Source organism: Sorex araneus, chromosome 4, assembly GCF_027595985.1.
Source record: "Sorex araneus isolate mSorAra2 chromosome 4, mSorAra2.pri, whole genome shotgun sequence".
NCBI classification, from domain to species: domain Eukaryota; kingdom Metazoa; phylum Chordata; class Mammalia; order Eulipotyphla; family Soricidae; genus Sorex; species Sorex araneus.
The window spans coordinates 127326649-127345670 of record NC_073305.1 but is presented as its reverse complement, the minus strand read 5'-3'; the positions used below and the strand labels follow the sequence as shown (position 1 = coordinate 127345670).

Below are 19022 nucleotides of genomic sequence, written 5' to 3'. Positions count from 1 at the left end.
ATGTTTTATTTAATAGGTGAATTCTGTTCTCTGACGTTTTTTACTATTTGGGTTAGCATTCATAAGAGAAATACTAGTCTTTTTTCTGCCCGTTTGAACAGGTTTTAATCTGAGACCTATTATGTTACCTCTGTAAGATTAATTTTGAAATTTTTCTCCTACTTCTGGTTATAAGGATTCACAGTAGTATTAGAAATAATTTGCGTCTGAAAGTTTGGAAGCCTAGATGTTGGGGAAGCTCTTCAATTTTCTTTCATTGCTTTTATTTGATAACTTTTATCACTTCTAGGAGAAATATCAACATAGTTTTCTTAAATTCATCCATTCCGAGCTGTTTTTTATTTGGCTTCTTGAGCGGACTCGGTTGGATCACACCCAGCTGTGTTCAGAGAGTTCTGATTCTGTGCTCAAGGTCTCTCTCTGTGATGATTGAGGACCCCATGTGGTGCCAGGGATCAAATATGTGTTGACCACATACAAAGCAAGAGCCTTAACCTTCTACTATCTCTCTGGCTCCTGGAACCTTTATGAATGTAGTACATTGAGTTTTATAGAATAATCTTATGGTTTCTTTAAATTGTGGCATTTGTCTGAGCACTGATACTTGTCTCCTTGTGCTTATACTGTTAACTTGTGAAAACCTATGCATCTCTTTATTTAAAGTCTATACAGTAAAGTCTACCCTTTTAGTTGCAGTTTAAATAGCAAATACCGTATGAGCTGTGGTGGTATGGCATTATATTTACCAACTTAACATTGGTTCAGAAACAGTCATATATAAATAGTATATAAAAACATGATGCTGTAACTGTGTTCAAGTAAAACTATGTGTAAAACTAGAAGCTGACACAGAGTTTACAACATCTGCAGCAACCTCTCTAGGAATAGTCATTTTCTCTTTTATTGTGGTTGAGGTAACATGATTAAAATGGTGTTAAGGTTGGCATGACTTTTTTTTTCTTTTAAGACACTATAGTATACAGGATTTTTTGTGTAGCACTTCATTATAGGACATTCCAGGTCCACACTTTCACCAGAGTGTCCACTTACTTTCATCATGGTCTCAGTGTCCTCCCCAGCCCCCATCCCCATCCATAAGCTTCCTACTGAAGACCAGTACCCTGCATATGAAAGAGATCATTCTATCTGTCCTTGTCTGTTTCTGACTAGCTTGACTAACTTCACGCAGAATGACAGCATGATGCTTTCCAGATCCATCTATGTAGCAACAAATTACATCTTTTCTTTCTTTTTTATTTTAATCTTTTTATTGAATCCCCATGTGATACAGTTCCAAAGGTTTCCTGATTGGGTTTCAGTCATACAATGTCCCAACACCCATCCCTCCACCAGTGTACACTTCCCACCACCAATATCTCCCCTATCCCTTGTGCTACACACACGCTCCCCCTGCCCTTCTTTGTTCACTCTCTACTTTGGGGCATTATGGTTTGCAATACAGATGCTGAGAGGCCATCATATTTGGTCCTTTACCCTATTTCAGCAGACATTTCCCTTTCAGAGTGATCCCTTCCAATCATCATTGTCATAATGGTCCCTACTCTATCCCAACTGCCCTGTCCCCCAGCCCTTGGCAGGCTTACAACTGTGGGCCATTTATCTTAGCCCTTGTTTCTTACTGTCCTTGGGTATTAGTCTCATACTATGCTTTTTTTTTAATCCCACAAATAAGTGCATTCATTCTATGTCTGTCCTTCCCCTTCTAACTTAGTTGACTCATCATGATACTCTCCATGTTTATCTATTTTAAGCAAATTTTATGACATTTTTTTCTAACAGCTGTATAGGATTCCATGGTGTAGATGTATCATAGTTTCTTTAACCAGTTATCTGTTTTCAGGCATTCAGGTTATTTCCAGATTCTGGCTATTGTCAACAGTGCTAAAATAAACATACAAATGCAGATGTCATTTCTGCTGTTTATTTTTACCTGGGGGTATATTCCTGCATCATATGGAAGCTCAATTTCTAATTTTTTTTTTAATAATTTTATTGAATCACCATGTGGAGGTTTACATAGTTCTCAGGATTATGTCGGTTATACAATTCTCAAACACCCTTCCCTTCACCAGTGCCCATCTCCCATCACCAACCCCCCCAGTATACCTGCCACCCCCTCCCACCTCCCCAGTCCCCACCCTTGTACATGATAAGTTCCACTTCGTTTATGCCTTATCTCGATTACATTCCATGTTTCAACACACACCTCACTACCGTTGTTGGGGTTTCCCCCAAAAAAGGAAAGCAGTCCTATTGCCAAGGAGGCATTTGATAGTTCTCCACTGCTAAGAATATAGAGATATTAAGTCCCGCTGTTTGTTACATAACTTTTCTTTTTCCCCCTTGCCCCGCGCCACCGAGTTCACGCCTGTTTGGTAATCGCCACGCTGCCTGACAAGGGGAAAAAAACCGAAAAGGATGGTTATTTCCCGTCATCAGCAGGCGTGGGGCTCTGGCTTAGTTGATAGACTAGTAGAGTTTCTGCAAGCAGTTTCTGGAACCGAAGGGCTTGCGCTGGTATCGGCTCCGGCTCGAGATTCCACCAGCGTCCCACTGTTCCATGTACATAATTTTTCCCCTTATATCCCATTCCCACGCCACCAGGTCTGTTTGCTTAATGGACATCACACTGTAGTTGACGACGCGCCGCGTTTCTTCCCGAGAAAGAAGAAAATTTCTTCTCAGCCGGCGTGGGGATATAGCTTAGTTCAGTCTAGAGAGATGGCTACCACTTTGATTGCCTTCAATATTTCAGCAACAGACTTACTATTCTTGTTAGGATCTCCCACAAAAGTCCGACCCATTAAAAAGGGACATATTACATATTGCTGATGCTAAGATGACATTAGGTCGCGCGGCCGTGGCAGCGGCCGCGTGGTTTTGGGTTTCTGTATAAAGTCCAGGGAAAGTACAACCAGAAATAACATCACTACAAACTTTTACCCTTTTATGGTGCTCATAAGATGGAGAAGCCTAGAGAGAGGCTCGGCGTCTCCATTTTGCGCTCAGGAAAACCGCGGATCCTGCGCTGTGCTCAGGGGGGAGGTGTGGAGAGAGAGAGAGGTTAAAAGAATTGGGGGATGCCCGGCTCCCACTGTTTCAGCGCACCGTGGGGTCTCTGGTCCCATGCCGGAGTTAGTTCAGTGGGCTGTTTGGAGTCCAAGGGCGCTTCCTTGGGCTCTTCCATCATGCTCGCTCCACAGCAGGGTCCAAAGGCTCAATTTCTAATTTTTTTAGCAATGCCCATATTGTTTTCCAAAAAGGCTGGACCAATCAGCATTCCCACCAATGAATGAGAGCACCTTTCTCCCTGTGTCCACACCAGCACTGATTGTTCTTACTCTTTTTGATGTGTGCCAGTCTCTGTGCTGTAAGGTGACATTTCATTGTTACTTTGATTTGCATCTCCGTGATGATTAGTGATGTAGAACATTTTTTCATGTGCCTTTTAGTCATTTGAATTTTTTCTTTGAGGAAGTTTCTATTCATTTCTTCTCCCCATTTTCTTTGATGGGGTTGAATCTTTTTTTCTTGTAAAGTTCTATCCGTGCCCTTATATTTCTTGGATATTAACCCCTTTTTAAAGGGTATTGGGTAAATTATTTTTCCCATTCTGTGGGATGTCTCTGTATCTTGGCCGCTATTTATTTTGAAGTGCAGAAACTTTTTAATTTAATGTAGTCCCATTTGTTTATCTTTGCTTCCACTTGCTTGGTCAGTGATGTTTCATCTTTAAAGAAGCCTTTAGCTTCAGTGTCATGGAAGGTTCTTATCTTACGTTTTCCTCCATGTACTTATGGATTCAGGTCTGATACTGAGGTCTTTAATTCATTTTGATCTGACTTGTGCCTAGCATTAGACAGAGGTATGAGTTCATTTTTTTGCATGTAGCTGTCCAGTTTGCCTAGCAGTACTAGTTGAAGAGGTTTTTTTTTTTGCTCCATTTCATATTTCTTGCTCCTTTGTCAAAGATTAAGTGATCATATATTTGAGTGTCTGTGTCACTATATTCACTCTATTCCATTGATCTGTGGATCTGTTTCTAGTCTAATACCATGCTGTTTTAATTACTACTGCTTTGTGGTACAGTTTGAAATTGGGCAAGATGATGCCTCCCATCTTCTTGTTCCCCAGATTGCTTTGGCTATTCGTGGGGGGTTATTGTTCCATATGAATTTCAATAGTGTTTTGTCCGTTTCTCTGAAAACTGTCTTGGGAAGTTACATTTTTTTTCTTTTAGCGAAGTTTTGACTTTTCATCACACTGAGTAGTGTTCCTCTATGTATACGTACATAGAGTAACTATACATAGAGGAACTCTATGTATAGTTTATTTAGGCATCTGTTCTTGGGTTGTTTCTCTCAGGTTTGGGCTGTTGTGAATCATGCTACAATGAACAATGGAATTTGGGGCTCTTAATAGATACCAAGAAGTAGAATTGCTGGATCATGTGGAACATCAACTATTATATTATTGAGTAGTCTCCTTATTTTTTCCAAAAGACTGGACCAGTTGACAGTTTCCAGCAGCTGTGAACAAAGCCCTCTTCCCCTCCACATTCTTGCTCATTCTTGCTAACACTGTTTGTTTCTGTTCTTTTTCCTCTGTGCCCATTTCATTGGTGTTCGGTGATAGCTCATTTTTGTTTTGACTTTCATTCACCTGATGAGGTAGAGCATTTTTCATATACCTTTTGGTCATCTGTTATTCTCTTTGAGGAAATTTCTGTTTATCTCTTTCCCTATTTTTATGAGATTTGTTTGTTTTTCTTGTGACATTCTGCCAGTGCTTTATATGTCTCAGATAATGTGCTTTATTGAAAGAGTGGTAGGAAAATAGTCTTTCCCAGTCTTTTTGTGGTGTGTCTTTTTATTCTGGCAGTGTGTCCTTTGCAGTGCAGAAGCTTCTTCATTTGATAGAGTCCCATCTTTTTGTTTAGTCTTTGCTTTTGTTTTCATATGGTTTTTTTTTTTTTGGCCATATATAGAAATGCTCAGGAATTATTCCTGGCTCTGTGCTCAGGGATCTCCCCTGGAGGATTCAGGAGACCTTATAGGGTGCTGGGTATCAAACTTGGGTTGGCTGTAAGCAAGACAAATGCCCTATTCACTCTAATATTTGGTCTGTATATGCTTGGTCCAGGAATTAGTCCTGAGTATAACTGGGTGTAACCCAGCCCCCACACCCCCCAAAAAAAGATGCAGCCAAATGACAGCAAGAGGAGAAATAAAAAGAGAACCCCCCCCCCATGCCCATCAGTGCTTATTAGTGCCTTACTGAGACCTGAGCACTGGGGTGCTGACCCCTGATGCTGCTTAAACACTTCAAGAGTTGGAGGATTGGAGGTGTATGCCAGCACCACCCACCTGCTACATTTTCACAAGTATGCTTCAAAGTTCCCTCCCTGAAGAGCACACCATGTAATGCCAGAATCAAACCCAGGTCCCCTGCATGCAGAGTATACGCTCAGTTAGTTGAGCCTCCTTTGCAGCTTCTATCACAATTTTTAGACTGTCTGCCCCTAATAATGTTTCTAGTTTACTCTGTTGTCTCTGAATGTCGACTTGTGAATATTCAAGAATGGACCCCATTTTTCTCCATTTTTCCATGTTTCTCCATTTCCTTCCATGTAGGAGTTCTGTTATGTCTTAGCAAAGACTCTCAGATTGCACCCCAAGTCGCCTTTCTCACAGGAGCTGCTTGAAGGAGATTTAGGTTTTTACCCAAGATGAAAGTTGAGAAAGTAGGATACAACTTCAGTTAATAAAAGTTCATTATGAAATTATTTCTAACAAACTAACAGCCACGCACAGGAGGAAAATGCGCTTGAAGAAAGTAGTGGTTTTGGTGTACATATAGGAATTTTGGTTGGCACTGGAAAAGGCTCAAAATGTGTATGTTGTTATTTACCAATCTGGCCACTAGATGGTGTGGTTTGTTAATGTATTATGTTGTATTCTATACATGCTACTAACTACATGGAATACTATTTTCTTAGATCTGTTCTCTTAATTATTATTAACTTAAAACATTAGCATTTTAAGTAATTTGGTTAATCAGTGTAGCAAAGTTTGTATTTCTTACACCTCTGAAATCCTTCCTCTTGCCAATACCATATCCCCTACATACAAACTACGAAACAATTTGGAAAGAAATTGTTACTTCAGTGTTGGTGCTGAAAAGTTCAGAGCAGTAGCAAATAAATTTGGTGTCCAAACAGTGACCTTGACCATTGAAACAGCTCTCTTTTGTTATTTTAAAATCATTAACTCTGCAGAGAAAAAATTCTATTGTATAGTAAGTCTTAAGTTGTATTTTACAAGATCTTCTGCTGTCGTACTTAGATAGTTTGCAGATAATTGAACCATTGTCCACCTCTGGGCTCAAACAAGGCCAAAGACACAAAAGTGAACATAGTAAATTCAGGGAAGTTGTCAGGTTGAAAGCTAGACAGGTGGTCATTGCTTTTCTGTCAAGATCACCAGAGAACCACATTTGGGTTTATTGATTAGTTATGTTAAGGAAGGGTACCTACTTTGGAGGACAGTGAACATCTCACTTAGGTAGGGAAAGTTCCGGACAGTGGATAAAGACCCTGAACAAAAAGGATGTGAATTAGTCAGAAAAGGAACTTAGAGGAAAAGAATGGCTTTATGACTGGCCTGGGTAAGAGCTTAAGATGTAAGAACGATTTCTGTACCGTCTCTTTGTAAGGACATGGGTGTTGATTCTTAAGTTAGATGCCATCAAGATTTTTGCTGTTATTTTTTTAGCAATATTTTTTGAAGGATATAAAAGAAATAAGACTGATTACAAGAAAGGGGATAGCTATTTGCTTTCTATTTTGTTTTTTCTGCATTTTGTGTAATGTTTAGGATTGTCAATTGAAGTATGATTATAAGAACTTTGCATAATACATGTAACATTATATACTGTTGCTATATAAGATGCTTAAAAATAATTGTTGTCTTTAGGAAACTCATTGAACTGAAGTACTAAATAAAAATTGTTTGGAAACGCTAAGTAATCCTCCTTTGCTGTTCCTATTTTGCCTTTCCTCCAGGTTCAGAGGTCAAGAAATAAGCAAGTAAGAGAATTATTCCTTGATGGCTTTAGCATTCACCATGCTGGAATGCTCCGGCAGGACAGAAATTTGGTTGAACACTTGTTTTCTAATGGCCACGTCAAAGTCTTAGTCTGTACAGCTACATTAGCCTGGGGTGTCAATCTCCCTGCTCACGCTGTTATTATTAAGGTAGGAGCTCACCTTCCTTTGCACATGGATTTGTGTGTGTGTGTGCGCACACGCGTGCGTGTGCGTGTGCGTGTGTGTGTGTGTGTGTGTGTGTGTGTGTGTATTAAAACCGGCCTAGGAAATGATTTTAGAGAACTATTGCAATTTTAGCTATTTCATTGACTTAATATTATTTATATATAGCCAGAGTTATTTTCTACAAAGGAATCTAGTTTATATTGTGAAAACTTAACTCCATCACAGATGATGAAAGGATTAGTTAAGGTATACTTTTGATATCTTGCCATATTTGCCTAATTTCAGTACTCCGCTCATAAGGATTATGTTTGTGTGTTTATGTAAATTTTTATTAACTTTTCCCCGTCTAGGGAACACAAATATATGCTGCAAAAAGAGGCTCCTTTGTTGACCTTGGAATTTTAGATGTCATGCAGATATTTGGTCGAGCTGGAAGACCACAGTTTGATGTGTTTGGGGAAGGAATTATCATCACAACTCATGATAAACTCAGCCATTATCTCACTTTGCTCACTCAACAAAATCCTATTGAGAGTCAGTTTCTGGAAAGCCTTGCGGATAACCTTAATGCAGAGGTAAGAGCTCATGGGCAAAAGGTTGGAAGGGCTTCATCAGCTTCATGAGGGAACACATAAAATCAAATTTACGTCAGTTACTACTTTGTAATATTTAGGACTAGAGTTCATGCCGTACTCATAGGCCAAAACAGTCTCCCAAGCAAGCAACCTTGTTGATACGTTCAGAGCAGCATAGATTGCAAATAAGAAATGATAAGAACTGAACAAAAAGTCAATGCTCAAAAACTATACTTTTAAAATACGAGGTTTAAGATTTTGTTTTACAGTAGAAACAAACCCATACTGTAAAAACCAAGGAAACAGTAGCAATAACAACTACTATTTGTATTCCACTTTTATAAAGTTTTTTTTCCACTTTTATAAAGTTTGATGTGCAGTTTTTTTAATGGAATTTTAGAACATTTGATGAATTTTCTTATATCAAATATGATTGCTTGAAATAAGTGCTGTCATTTGTTTCCAGTAAAGGTGTGCATTTGTTAAGGTAAAAATAGTGATCCTTTAAAGCCTAGGAAGCATTTTAGCTGCTAAAAAGCATAAATATTTTTAATTTCAGAGTCTATATTCAAACATTTAAACGATTTTTCACTGCTTTAAAGTATTGCTCTAGCATTTAACAGTTTCCTTCTTCTATAACCCCTTTTTACCTTTGATGCATACTCAAATAATTTTTAGAAGTAGAATATAAATGTAAGGAACATGAATTGTGGAATATTTACAGTGCAATATTATCTGTGTATAGTAAGTACTTTTATTTATTTATTTTTTTTTTATTGAATCACCAAGTGGAGGGTTACAAAGTTCTCAGGATTATGTCAGTTATACAATATTCAAACACCCTTCCCTTTACCAGTGCCCATCTTCCATCACCAACCCCCCCAGTATATCTGCCGCCCCCTCCCACCTCCCTAGTCCCCACCCTTGTACGTGATAAGTTTCACTTCATTCGCGCTTATCTCGATTACATTCCATGTTTCAACACACAACTCACTACCGTTGCTGGGGTTTCCCCCCAAAAAGAAAAAGACAGTCCTATTGCCAATGAGGCATTTGATAGTTCTCCATTACTAAGAATATAGAGATATTAAGTCCTGCTGTTTGTTACATAACTTTTCTTTTTCCCCCTTGCCCCGCGCCACCGAGTTCACGCCTGTTTAGTAATCGCCACGCTGTCTGACAAAGGGAAAAAAACTGAAGAGGATGGTTATTTCCCGTCATCAGCCGGCGTGGGGCTCTGGCTTAGTTGATAGTCTAGTAGAGTGTCTGCAAGCAGTTTCTGGAACCAAAGATCTTGCGCTGATATCGGCTCCGGCTCGAGATACCACCAGCGTCCCGCTGGTCCATGTACCTAATTTTTCCCCTTATTTCCCATTCCCACGCCACCAGGTCTGTTTGCTTAATGGACATCACACTATGTTTGACACCACACCACGTTTCTTCCCGAGAAAGAAGGGTATTTCTTCTCAGCCGGCGTGGGGATATAGCTTAGTTCAGTCAGAGAGATGGCTACCATTTTGATTGCCTTCAATATTTCAACAAAATACTTACTATTCTTGTTAGGATCACCCACAAAAGTCCGACCCATTAAGAAGGAACCATTATATATTGTTGATACTAAGATGACATTAGGTCTCGCGGCTGCTGCCGCGGCCGCGCGGTTTTGGGTTTCTGTCTAAAGTCCAGGGAAAAAGTTGAAGGAGAGAGAGAGAGATTTCCGCACGGGGGACCTGGCGGAAACTCTCAAGTCACATACTGCAGGTTGCTGGTGGGCTGCTGGTGTCCCAAGCAGCTCCATCCTCTTCGTCAGTCATTCTGGGGGTGCGGGCACGGAGAAATGGGAAAGCCCACGTGGCTGCACTCTCTTTAAGTGTCCGATGTGGGCAGAGACCGGTACTTCCCCGCCATCGATCCCCCGCCAGCCGCGCCGCGCGTTTGTGTGCGTCTCTCCATTTTGTGCTCAGAGAAGTGGGGTAGATGCTGTGCTGTGCCCAGGAGAAGTTGAGGGAAAGAGAGAGAGATTAAAGAAAAAAAAAAAAGGAGAAACGCCGGTCCCCCGCTCGGGGGACCTGGCGGAAACTCTCAAGTCACATACTGCAGGTTGCTGGTGGGCTGCTGGTGTCCCAAGCAGCTTCCTCCTCTTCGTCAGTCATTCTGGGGGTGCGGGCGCGGAGAAATATAGTAAGTACTTTTAATATACTTAATTATATATATTGAGTATATATGAGTATATCTTATGTACTTAATACTTAATATATAAAAACTATAATATATATTTCTTAAATAAGTTGTGAAATTTCACTTTCTGCCTACTCGTGTTAGAGGATGACACTCACTTGCTACGCAGCCCCCTCTGTTAAGGACACTGTCATCAGTAAGGAAGAAGAACATGTGAAAGCAGGGTGCATGGATGTTCAGAAATGTTAAGTTCCACAAAAAGATTCAGTAGAAGAGAGTACTTTTGGCTCTCAGTGAAGACTTTGTTCACAAAGGTAGTAAATTTTGATTTGTGATCAGAAGGATGAAAGAAACAGTCACAAAAACTTCTGATCTATAAGCTTAGTGACGCAGGAATACAAAAGATTAGGAAATAAATTTTAATTCCAAAGAAAATATTATTATTATTCTATTTCAATCCTCACTATCTACTGTGAATGGCTTGACAATTAGAACTTGTGTTTTTGGTCGAAGCATTGGGGGTAAAAGAATCTATTCACAAGCTACTGAGAGGATCCTGCCCGCACGGCAGAGCCTGGCAAGCTACCCGTGGTGGATTCAGTATGCCAAAACAATAACAGGAAGTCTCACAATGGAGACGTTATTGGTGCCCACTCAAGCAAATCGATGAACAATGGGACACAAGGATAGTGGTGGTACTAGTGGACCTAGGACCTGCTAAGTGCTTGTATGTTCTCTAGTTCTCTTAGTACTCCTTCTATGGAGTATTATTGCCCTCAGAGAAAATGGCAACTGACCTTAAAGGTCATTTGGCTACTAATTTTTGAGACTAATATTCATACTCAAATCTCTTGACTCCAAATTTAGTCTTCTCATTGTACCCTGAATTTGTGTTGCCTTATACAAAATGTGTTAAAGTAAAGATGAATATGTAAAAATGGTATTTATAGGTTCTCTGACTTACAGTAGAAACCAAGATGCTTACAACTTTTCCAAATTAGTATGTCATGGAAGATTATGTTTTTGTAAACTTAGAATTGCTGCTCCTGATAGTTTTCTGTGACAGAAACTTTTAAGTAAAAGCAGTGATGTTACTCTGTTACTATGCAGAAGACATAATGTGAATAAAAAACTGCTGTTGTCCTTAAGTCACTTTTTATGTAGGGTCAAAAAATGCCATCAGTGAAGCTATTTGATCAAGCATTGAGAAATTCAAAATAAAGTTCATTGACTCGCCTCATATTCATAAAGTTCTTTATTAAGTATGTCATTTCAGAATTGTCAGCTACTATAACTAGTAGTTCCTTTTAATGTCATAAATAGCATTCAAATAAAAAATAAAATACCTAATTTGAAATTTTTATCTAATATAGTGAACTATAGCCATTGTTAAAATTTCTTTAGCATATTTGTTCCACTGGAATAGTTACAAGTTAAAGTAAATTTTCTTGTTAAAGAAACAAACGTTCTGAAATTATAGTTGAATGTGAAATTAAATTTGATAATCTGAAAGTCAAGTGTGAAATTAGTTTATAGAAAGAATGTATGCTGTGTTCTTGAGGTAATGGAATTTTAAGTCCTTTGACTCCCAAAATCTTTGAAATACTGTACAATAGCAGTGGTCAACATAAAGGTCGTTTCAATTAGCAATTTCACTTCTGCTAATATCCTTAATAACATGAATATCAATTCTAACCATTGGTTTAGAGGGACTGGAAAAAGTATTACATTAATTAATAATTTCAATGCAAACATTATATGAGGAATCTTTCCTGGCGGATGCTTAATAGGACTGACTCCCTAATGTTAATGCCAAAAGGTCACAAGTCCCAGCCTTGAATCAAGCCACTTAATTTTGCACTGAGAAAAATACTGAAATATGTTTGGGGCTTACTAAAATCTGCTCAGCACATATTACTGGGTATCTATTCTGTGCCAGCCCTCTTAGCACATGTTTTAAAATATGTTAATCTCATGGCTATACATAGAGAATTCCTCCTGTCTCTTTAGGGCATGCTACAAATGGTGTGCCTTTGGAAATAAGGCCTTCATGGTCTGACCAGCCTTCCCATTATGGCTCTATCCAGAGCAGGTCTTGTGCCCTAGACAGACCCTTTCTGCCCATTTCATCCATAGAGTCTGTAAAATAGGCATGTTCCCTCAGGATTGTGGTGAGAATTTAACAAGACCTAAATTAGGTGCATAAAAAGCTGTATTATCATTCATAATAGTCCCTTGATTGTCTATCCAATATAGATGTCATGCTAACACTCAAGTTTTAGTTGAAGAGGTAAATGAATAGGAGCATAAATGATTTTTTATACGTAACTAAATAAATTCATATCATTTTATGTATATCCATGAGACATATTTTATATATAAAAACTTATATATTTTCTTCTTTTGTTTCCTAATATTTAAACATAAGTATTCATATATTTCTTCTTTAGATTCCTTTTTTTAACTTTTACAAAGTTTGCATGCAAATAAAATGACCTGAAAGGCAAAGGTTTAAGTAAATAAAATTAGATTGAAAGTGATGTTTTGAGTCACCCTTCTAAATGACCACATTTGGGGTAGTTTTTTCTCTCTAATTGAGTGGAACATAAAATTTTATTAAACTGTATACAAATATTAGCCCTTTTAGAAGTTGTGCATGTTGATATTTTTAAATCATTTTTTAAATGTTTGTTGCTAGCTACTGTAGATGGTGATTGATATGTATCATCTTAACCACATATATATATTTTACCCACTTGAGTAGGAAACCTCTGAGACCAGAGTCTATGCTCTATATGTTATATAGTCATTGTGTTTTACATATTTTTCTTGTTACTACCTACTGATACAGTTATTGAGGTGGAAGGATAAATAGAGACTTTCTTACTAAATGACCACTAGATGATATCAAACATTTATAAGTAAATTTTTTGTCACTAGGTGGCATTCAAGGATTAATCTCAAAATACCATATACCACCATGAATCCCAAATTTTGGGCTATCTATTGCTTTGGAGAGAACATTTAAAAGACTTATATTTCTTGATCCTATCTTTAATGCTACCCTTTCTTTTAATCTTGTCTTTAAAACCAGTGGATTATTTATATTGATTTACTGTATCTGAACTTGAAAGTAATAAGAAGTTTATTTTATCCTTTATAAAATTTTATACTCTTAAAAGTTGTGTAATAGCACTGTAATTGTTGTTTTGATATATAATCATGAGAATTAGCCTGGTACTGACTGTCAAAATTAGCCAAAAATAGGACTTTGAGTCAAATCATCAAGCAACCTTTCTGTACCCAGCCAACTAGAAAGTGTTGTACAAGTCCCTCGTTTACTCAGTTTCGGTTTTTGTTAATCTTTATTTTGTGGAAAGCATTACTGTTCGCCGTTTAGAAGGTAGTATATATAAAACTGTACTATGGATGGTTTAGTTAATTAAATATTTCCGCTAGATTTATGGAGATATATTTGTCACATGACATTGTGTCTGTTGTAGTTATGGTGAAAATCTTCAAATTCTACTCTCACAATATAACTTTCAAGTAAAATATTACATAGTAATAATACAGTATTGCTGTTAATGAACGTCACCATGCTGTACATTAGTTCCCTGAAATACCTTCTTCTTTGGAAAATGTGTGCCTTTGAAAAAACATCATCTCCGTATTACTCCCTACCTTGCAGTTTGAGGCAACCATAATTCTATTCCTTATTCCTATGTGTTCTTTGCTTTCAGATTCCACATATAGGTGAAATCAATATAATCTGTTTCTCCGTGCATACTTAAGTTACTATAAATGTAGAAGTAAATAGGGCTTCTCTTACCATGTATTATACTTTTGGTAATTTTTCTATTATAGTGACAAAACTATGCTTTTATACTTTAATGTTTTTATATTTCATTTTAAAGATACCTAAGTATCCATAAAACTATTACAGAATTGCTTGTACAGAAACAAAACTTCTATAAAATAAGGCAAACATAAAGATTATTTTAATATTCAGCACTAAAATGGGAGGGTTTGCTTTTCCTTCCCTCCCCACCTCCTACCCCACCCCACTTTAGTTATTTAGATAAGCGCATCTCTCTCCCTTTGGGTAAGAAAGATGTTAGGGGTTAAAACATTTCAGTTATACAAGGCCGGAGCAATAATACAGCAGGTATTGTCTTGCACACGCTAAACCAGAGTTCATATGGGTGGCATCCCATATGGTTTCCCATTCCCTGCCAGGAGTGATCCCTCAGTACAGAGCCACGAGTAAGCCCTGAGTGTCACTGGGTGTGGCCAGAAACAACCCCTCCCCCTCCCCCCACAAACACCCACAATTCAATTATAAGATTAGAAAAAAACTGTATGACCAACATTTTGCAGTTTGGATAGTTTTCTTAAGTAAAAAAAGAATGCTTTGAGTTAAGGAAAATGACTACTTATATATCAGTGACTAGGGAAATATTTTAAGATCATTTTTCTTTTAAATTCTATATTATGATTGTTTTTTTTAAAAAATCTCTTGTTTTTCTTACATAACATTATAGACTATTGTTTTTAAGTTTTTTTTCTTTTCTCATATTGTATATTTATGTTAGCCTTTATGGATATCTTTAGAGGTAAGCTAATGTTATATTCTCTGTGTTTTTAATGACTGTATACCAAACCACAATACAGATTAGAAATTGAGTATTAATTTTTGATTCTGGTTCACTTATATTTAAAATTTTAGTATCATGTTTATATAAAATGATAACACCCACAAAAAATGAAAATTATAAATAGAAAATTGTTTCTAATGATACATAGAATTAAATTCCATTTAGGGAGAAATCAAGTTATATTATTGGAAGATGGATTTCCAATGTACTGTTCTCAATTAAATGAGGCAGGACTGATTTTTTAATTAACTGGAGGTTTGTTGTGTCTAATAATTGTGCTTGTCTCCTTTTAAATACTACATAATGATGTATTTTTAAAGCCTAACTTTTGATAAAATAGTCTGACTTGTGATGTTTATACTTGAATTTAATGTATTTGCTTAATTTTTGTTATATTTTTTAATTGCAGATTGCTCTGGGAACAGTTACTAATGTGGAAGAAGCAGTGAAGTGGATAAGTTACACTTATCTTTATGTACGGATGAGAGCAAATCCATTAGTATATGGCATCAGTCACAAAGCTTATCAGGTAGAAAACTCATTTATAAAAAAAATCAGACCTTCTTTTGGTTCTGTAATCCTTTCATGATGAGGATAAATATTTGCTACTCCATCTCATCTAAAAAGGCTTAGATAACTAGAACAAAAAGCTTTTTTGTCTTCTGTAAGAAATACTAAGAAAAATTAAATTTTCCTCGTAATTATTTCACTTTATTTGTATGTTTCCCTATTGATACTTATAAACTACAAACCAATTTATAGTTGTCAGGATATTTTGTTGCATAAAATACTTTTCTCTCATTTAAATATAAGTTTGGGGACCTAGAGAGAATGTACAGTAGGTCAGACATTTTCCTTGCGAACAGCTGACCCGGGTGTGATCCCTGACACTCCCATGCTCCCCTGAGCCCCCAGGAATGATCCCTGAGCACAGAGCTAGGAGTATGCCCTGAACACAGCTGGGTCTGGCCCCCAAACCAGAAAAACTAAATAAAATCTAAAGATAAATAAAAGTTTTCAAGTAAATCAGAGAAAAGTTTATAAACCACTTAAAATATTATCTTTGGGTTACCTGTCTTATGTACCTCTAATTAAAGTCCCTTCTAGTTCCTTATTCTTGAATGAAAAGATAACATCAATGAATTATTCACATAAACCATTTGGAAACAAATATTTCTACTGTGCACGTGGACTGAAAATTAGATGCATGTGATGGTGGTAGGTCTGCCGTGAATTTCACCATTGTGTTTACAGTCTGCCCATTCTTGTCTCTACCTTAGAATATCCTGTACTCTGTGAATGCTTCCTAATAACTCATAAAATCCAACTTCATTAAAACATCATCTCAATCACCATCATATTTTCACTCATTTTATATCAAAACTAGCAAAGAAGTTTAACTAAGAATTATATTGTCCTCCCTTTACTGATAACTTAGTTTTAATTTATGTTCTGTTGTGTTCTTAAAGCGGTAGTCAAATTTTAACTCAAATTCTCCTTTTCAAATCCCCATAGTAGATTGAACATTAGAAAGGTGAAACCTAGGAGCCTCGCGTTTAAAAGTTTGGAGGGAGAAAGGGACAGACTCACTGACAGAGGAATGAGGGAGGAGGGGACGGGGAGTTAGGGAAATAGGCAGAATAATTTCTAAAGCTAGAACTATTTCTAAAGCTATTTGACATCTTTTAGTGTCTTAGGTTTAGTCTTGATAGGATTCAGCTACCTTTCATCTTTTGAGTTAAAGTATATGCTAATCTTCAAATAAATACTTCTTTACAGCCAAATTCTTCTTATTTATAAACTATAAGTGAACTTATAAGCTAACCGTTTTAAAAGGTATTTGGCATTATCTGTTCTCATTACTAATAGGTTTTTGTGAAATGAAATAGTTAATAGCACTAGAAAATATTTTGAAAATTTAAAGAAAAATAAAGTACAGCCTGTGTTTTCATGGCTTATGCCATGTCAAGTCTTAGTACTAGGTGAGCAGACTAATGGATTTGTAACTACTCATTTAAAAACAGAAATCACATAGTATAATCTTACAGAATAAAGAAAGTAACTTTTTTCCTCCTGAAATGGTACAAGGCCCTGGGTACTACACACACTGAAAAAAAAAAAAAAAGTATATTTATCTTTTTTTTTTTTTAATTTTCCCCCCACAGATGGACCGAACATTAGCAAAACATCGAGAACAGTTGGTCATTGAAGTTGGACGAAAACTAGACAAAGCTCGGATGATTCGTTTTGAGGAGCGAACTGGGTATTTTTCTTCAACAGACTTGGGTAGAACCGCCAGCCACTACTATATTAAATATAGTACAATTGAGGTATTGCACTGCGTAGAACAAATGTATTGTGGGGAGTTTTGTATACAGATGCATTTTAGTCTTCAAAAATCAGGAATAACATTAAGTAATAGAATATATTTAAGTTAGAGGACTTCAACAGCATATACTCAGTAAAGAATAGTAGCAAGATTAAATATTAAGAACCCACTTGCCATTCTGTTCAATAAATATATGCTCTAGGCATTGGATGCATTCATACCTAAAATAGTTTAGCATATTATTAAGTGAAACCTATGGAATGAATTCCTAAATCTTTTTAATTAGAAGGTGATAGTTTAGCGATATCCTAAATAAAAATTTGAAAAATTATTTTTCGTTACTGAGAAATATTGGCTAAAAAAGAGTTAGAAAAACTTATAGTTATGGATCAGCCTAGATGTACTATTATGGCAAGTTAAAAAACTCTCAAGGATAATTTTTACTACACAATTTGTAGGCTTTCTCAATGCTTTTAACTTAATCACATATGAGGGTGCCACTATGATAGTTTTATTTTTAAGAACATATGCATGTCTCACATATGATTATATACATATGCCTGTATTTATATGTGAAAATTATATGTGTGGAAAGAACTTAAATTTAAATAGAGAAATTAATATGAATATTTACTCTGAAGCTCATTTTATGGAAAGTTTGAAGTTTTTCCATGTTTACTTTTGTACCTGAAGTCATTTTCAGTAGAAAAAAATAATTCAGATTATTAAAATGAAATTTCTTCATAAATCTGAGATGTAGCCTTTCATAAAATCTAGATTTCTTTTCCTCAGTTAACATGTTTTTTCTAGGTTAACATGTGTTTATGCATATGACAAGTTTCAGAAAAGGCTTTTTCTGGACTCACAAGCTTTTTCTTGTCTTTTCCTCAGTTTAACTTATTTATCTAATTTATCTAATTAATTCATCTAATTCTCTTTAGGTTTCAAAGTCTTTTGTCATATATGTCTCACAGTTATGACCTGGTGACTTTTTTAGCCCAGAACATTTATGTTCTGCTATCCACTCTCCCAATTGCTTGAATTTCTGTTTGCCTCCATTAGTAATATTGTGTTACTTGTTCAAGAATCTTTACATTACCTGTTTCTAGTTACTCTTTTCATAATGGGGCACAGATTGGGAGTAGGGGAGAAATTTGGAGCCACACCAGCAGTGCTTAGGGCTTACTCCTGGCTCTGCACTCAGAGATCCTTCCCGGCGATATCGAAATCCTCTTATGCCCCTGGGACCATATAAGGTGCTGGGTATCAGACTCGGGTTGGCAGTGTGCAGGACAAGCACAGGACTGCTGTACTATCTCTCTAGCCTCCTGTTTAGTTTTACTTTTTTGTTGGTTTTTGTTTGGGTTCACATCCAGAGGTGCTCAGGGTCTGCTGTACTCAGGGGTCACTCCTGGTGTACTCAGGTTACCCTGTGGGCCCCATCTTTTCATAATTTTCTACAACAAATGATCACCTTAAACTTGGTGAGTGGTATAATTTTCCATATTGTCCATGCTAAAAATGAAAGACCAAAATTACATTAAGATTTCGTAGGTAAATTTTAGATTTTTGACTAACTGATTTTATTATTTTTTGTCTTAAGAGATAATTATGTTTTAGAAAGGTTATTGTCTTTTGTAAGTTTAAAGCAGTGATTTGGAATACTAATCCACAAACAATGTAATTCTTCATTGTCTACATCTCAAAGGTTAAGAGTGTATGGTTTATAGGGATGTTTTTATTGAAAATGTTTTACTGAACCGTCTAATAATAACCAAATATAAAACTTACTTTGGTAGACCTTCAATGAACTCTTTGATGCTCACAAAACAGAAAGTGATATTCTTGCTATAGTCTCAAAAGCTGAAGAATTTGATCAAATTAAGGTAAGATTTCTTAAAGCTTGACTTAGGTAGATATATATGCACTCATTTGTTTATAGATGCTTATAATTGGTTTTTGTCCCAGTTGTGTTATTAATATCAGTA

The 19022-nt window shown here is 36.6% G+C and overlaps 1 protein-coding gene across 1 annotated transcript in view; it reads left to right on the top strand.

The window, feature by feature from the left end:
- Positions 1-19022, top strand: part of ASCC3 (activating signal cointegrator 1 complex subunit 3) — a 332257-nt gene that overhangs the window by 177275 nt on the left and 135960 nt on the right. The window contains exons 15-19 of the mRNA XM_055136146.1: positions 7085-7276; positions 7645-7869; positions 15115-15234; positions 16871-17035; positions 18834-18920. Of these exons, the coding sequence (XP_054992121.1) occupies positions 7085-7276; positions 7645-7869; positions 15115-15234; positions 16871-17035; positions 18834-18920 (789 nt within the window). The remainder of the gene's footprint in view (positions 1-7084; positions 7277-7644; positions 7870-15114; positions 15235-16870; positions 17036-18833; positions 18921-19022) is intronic.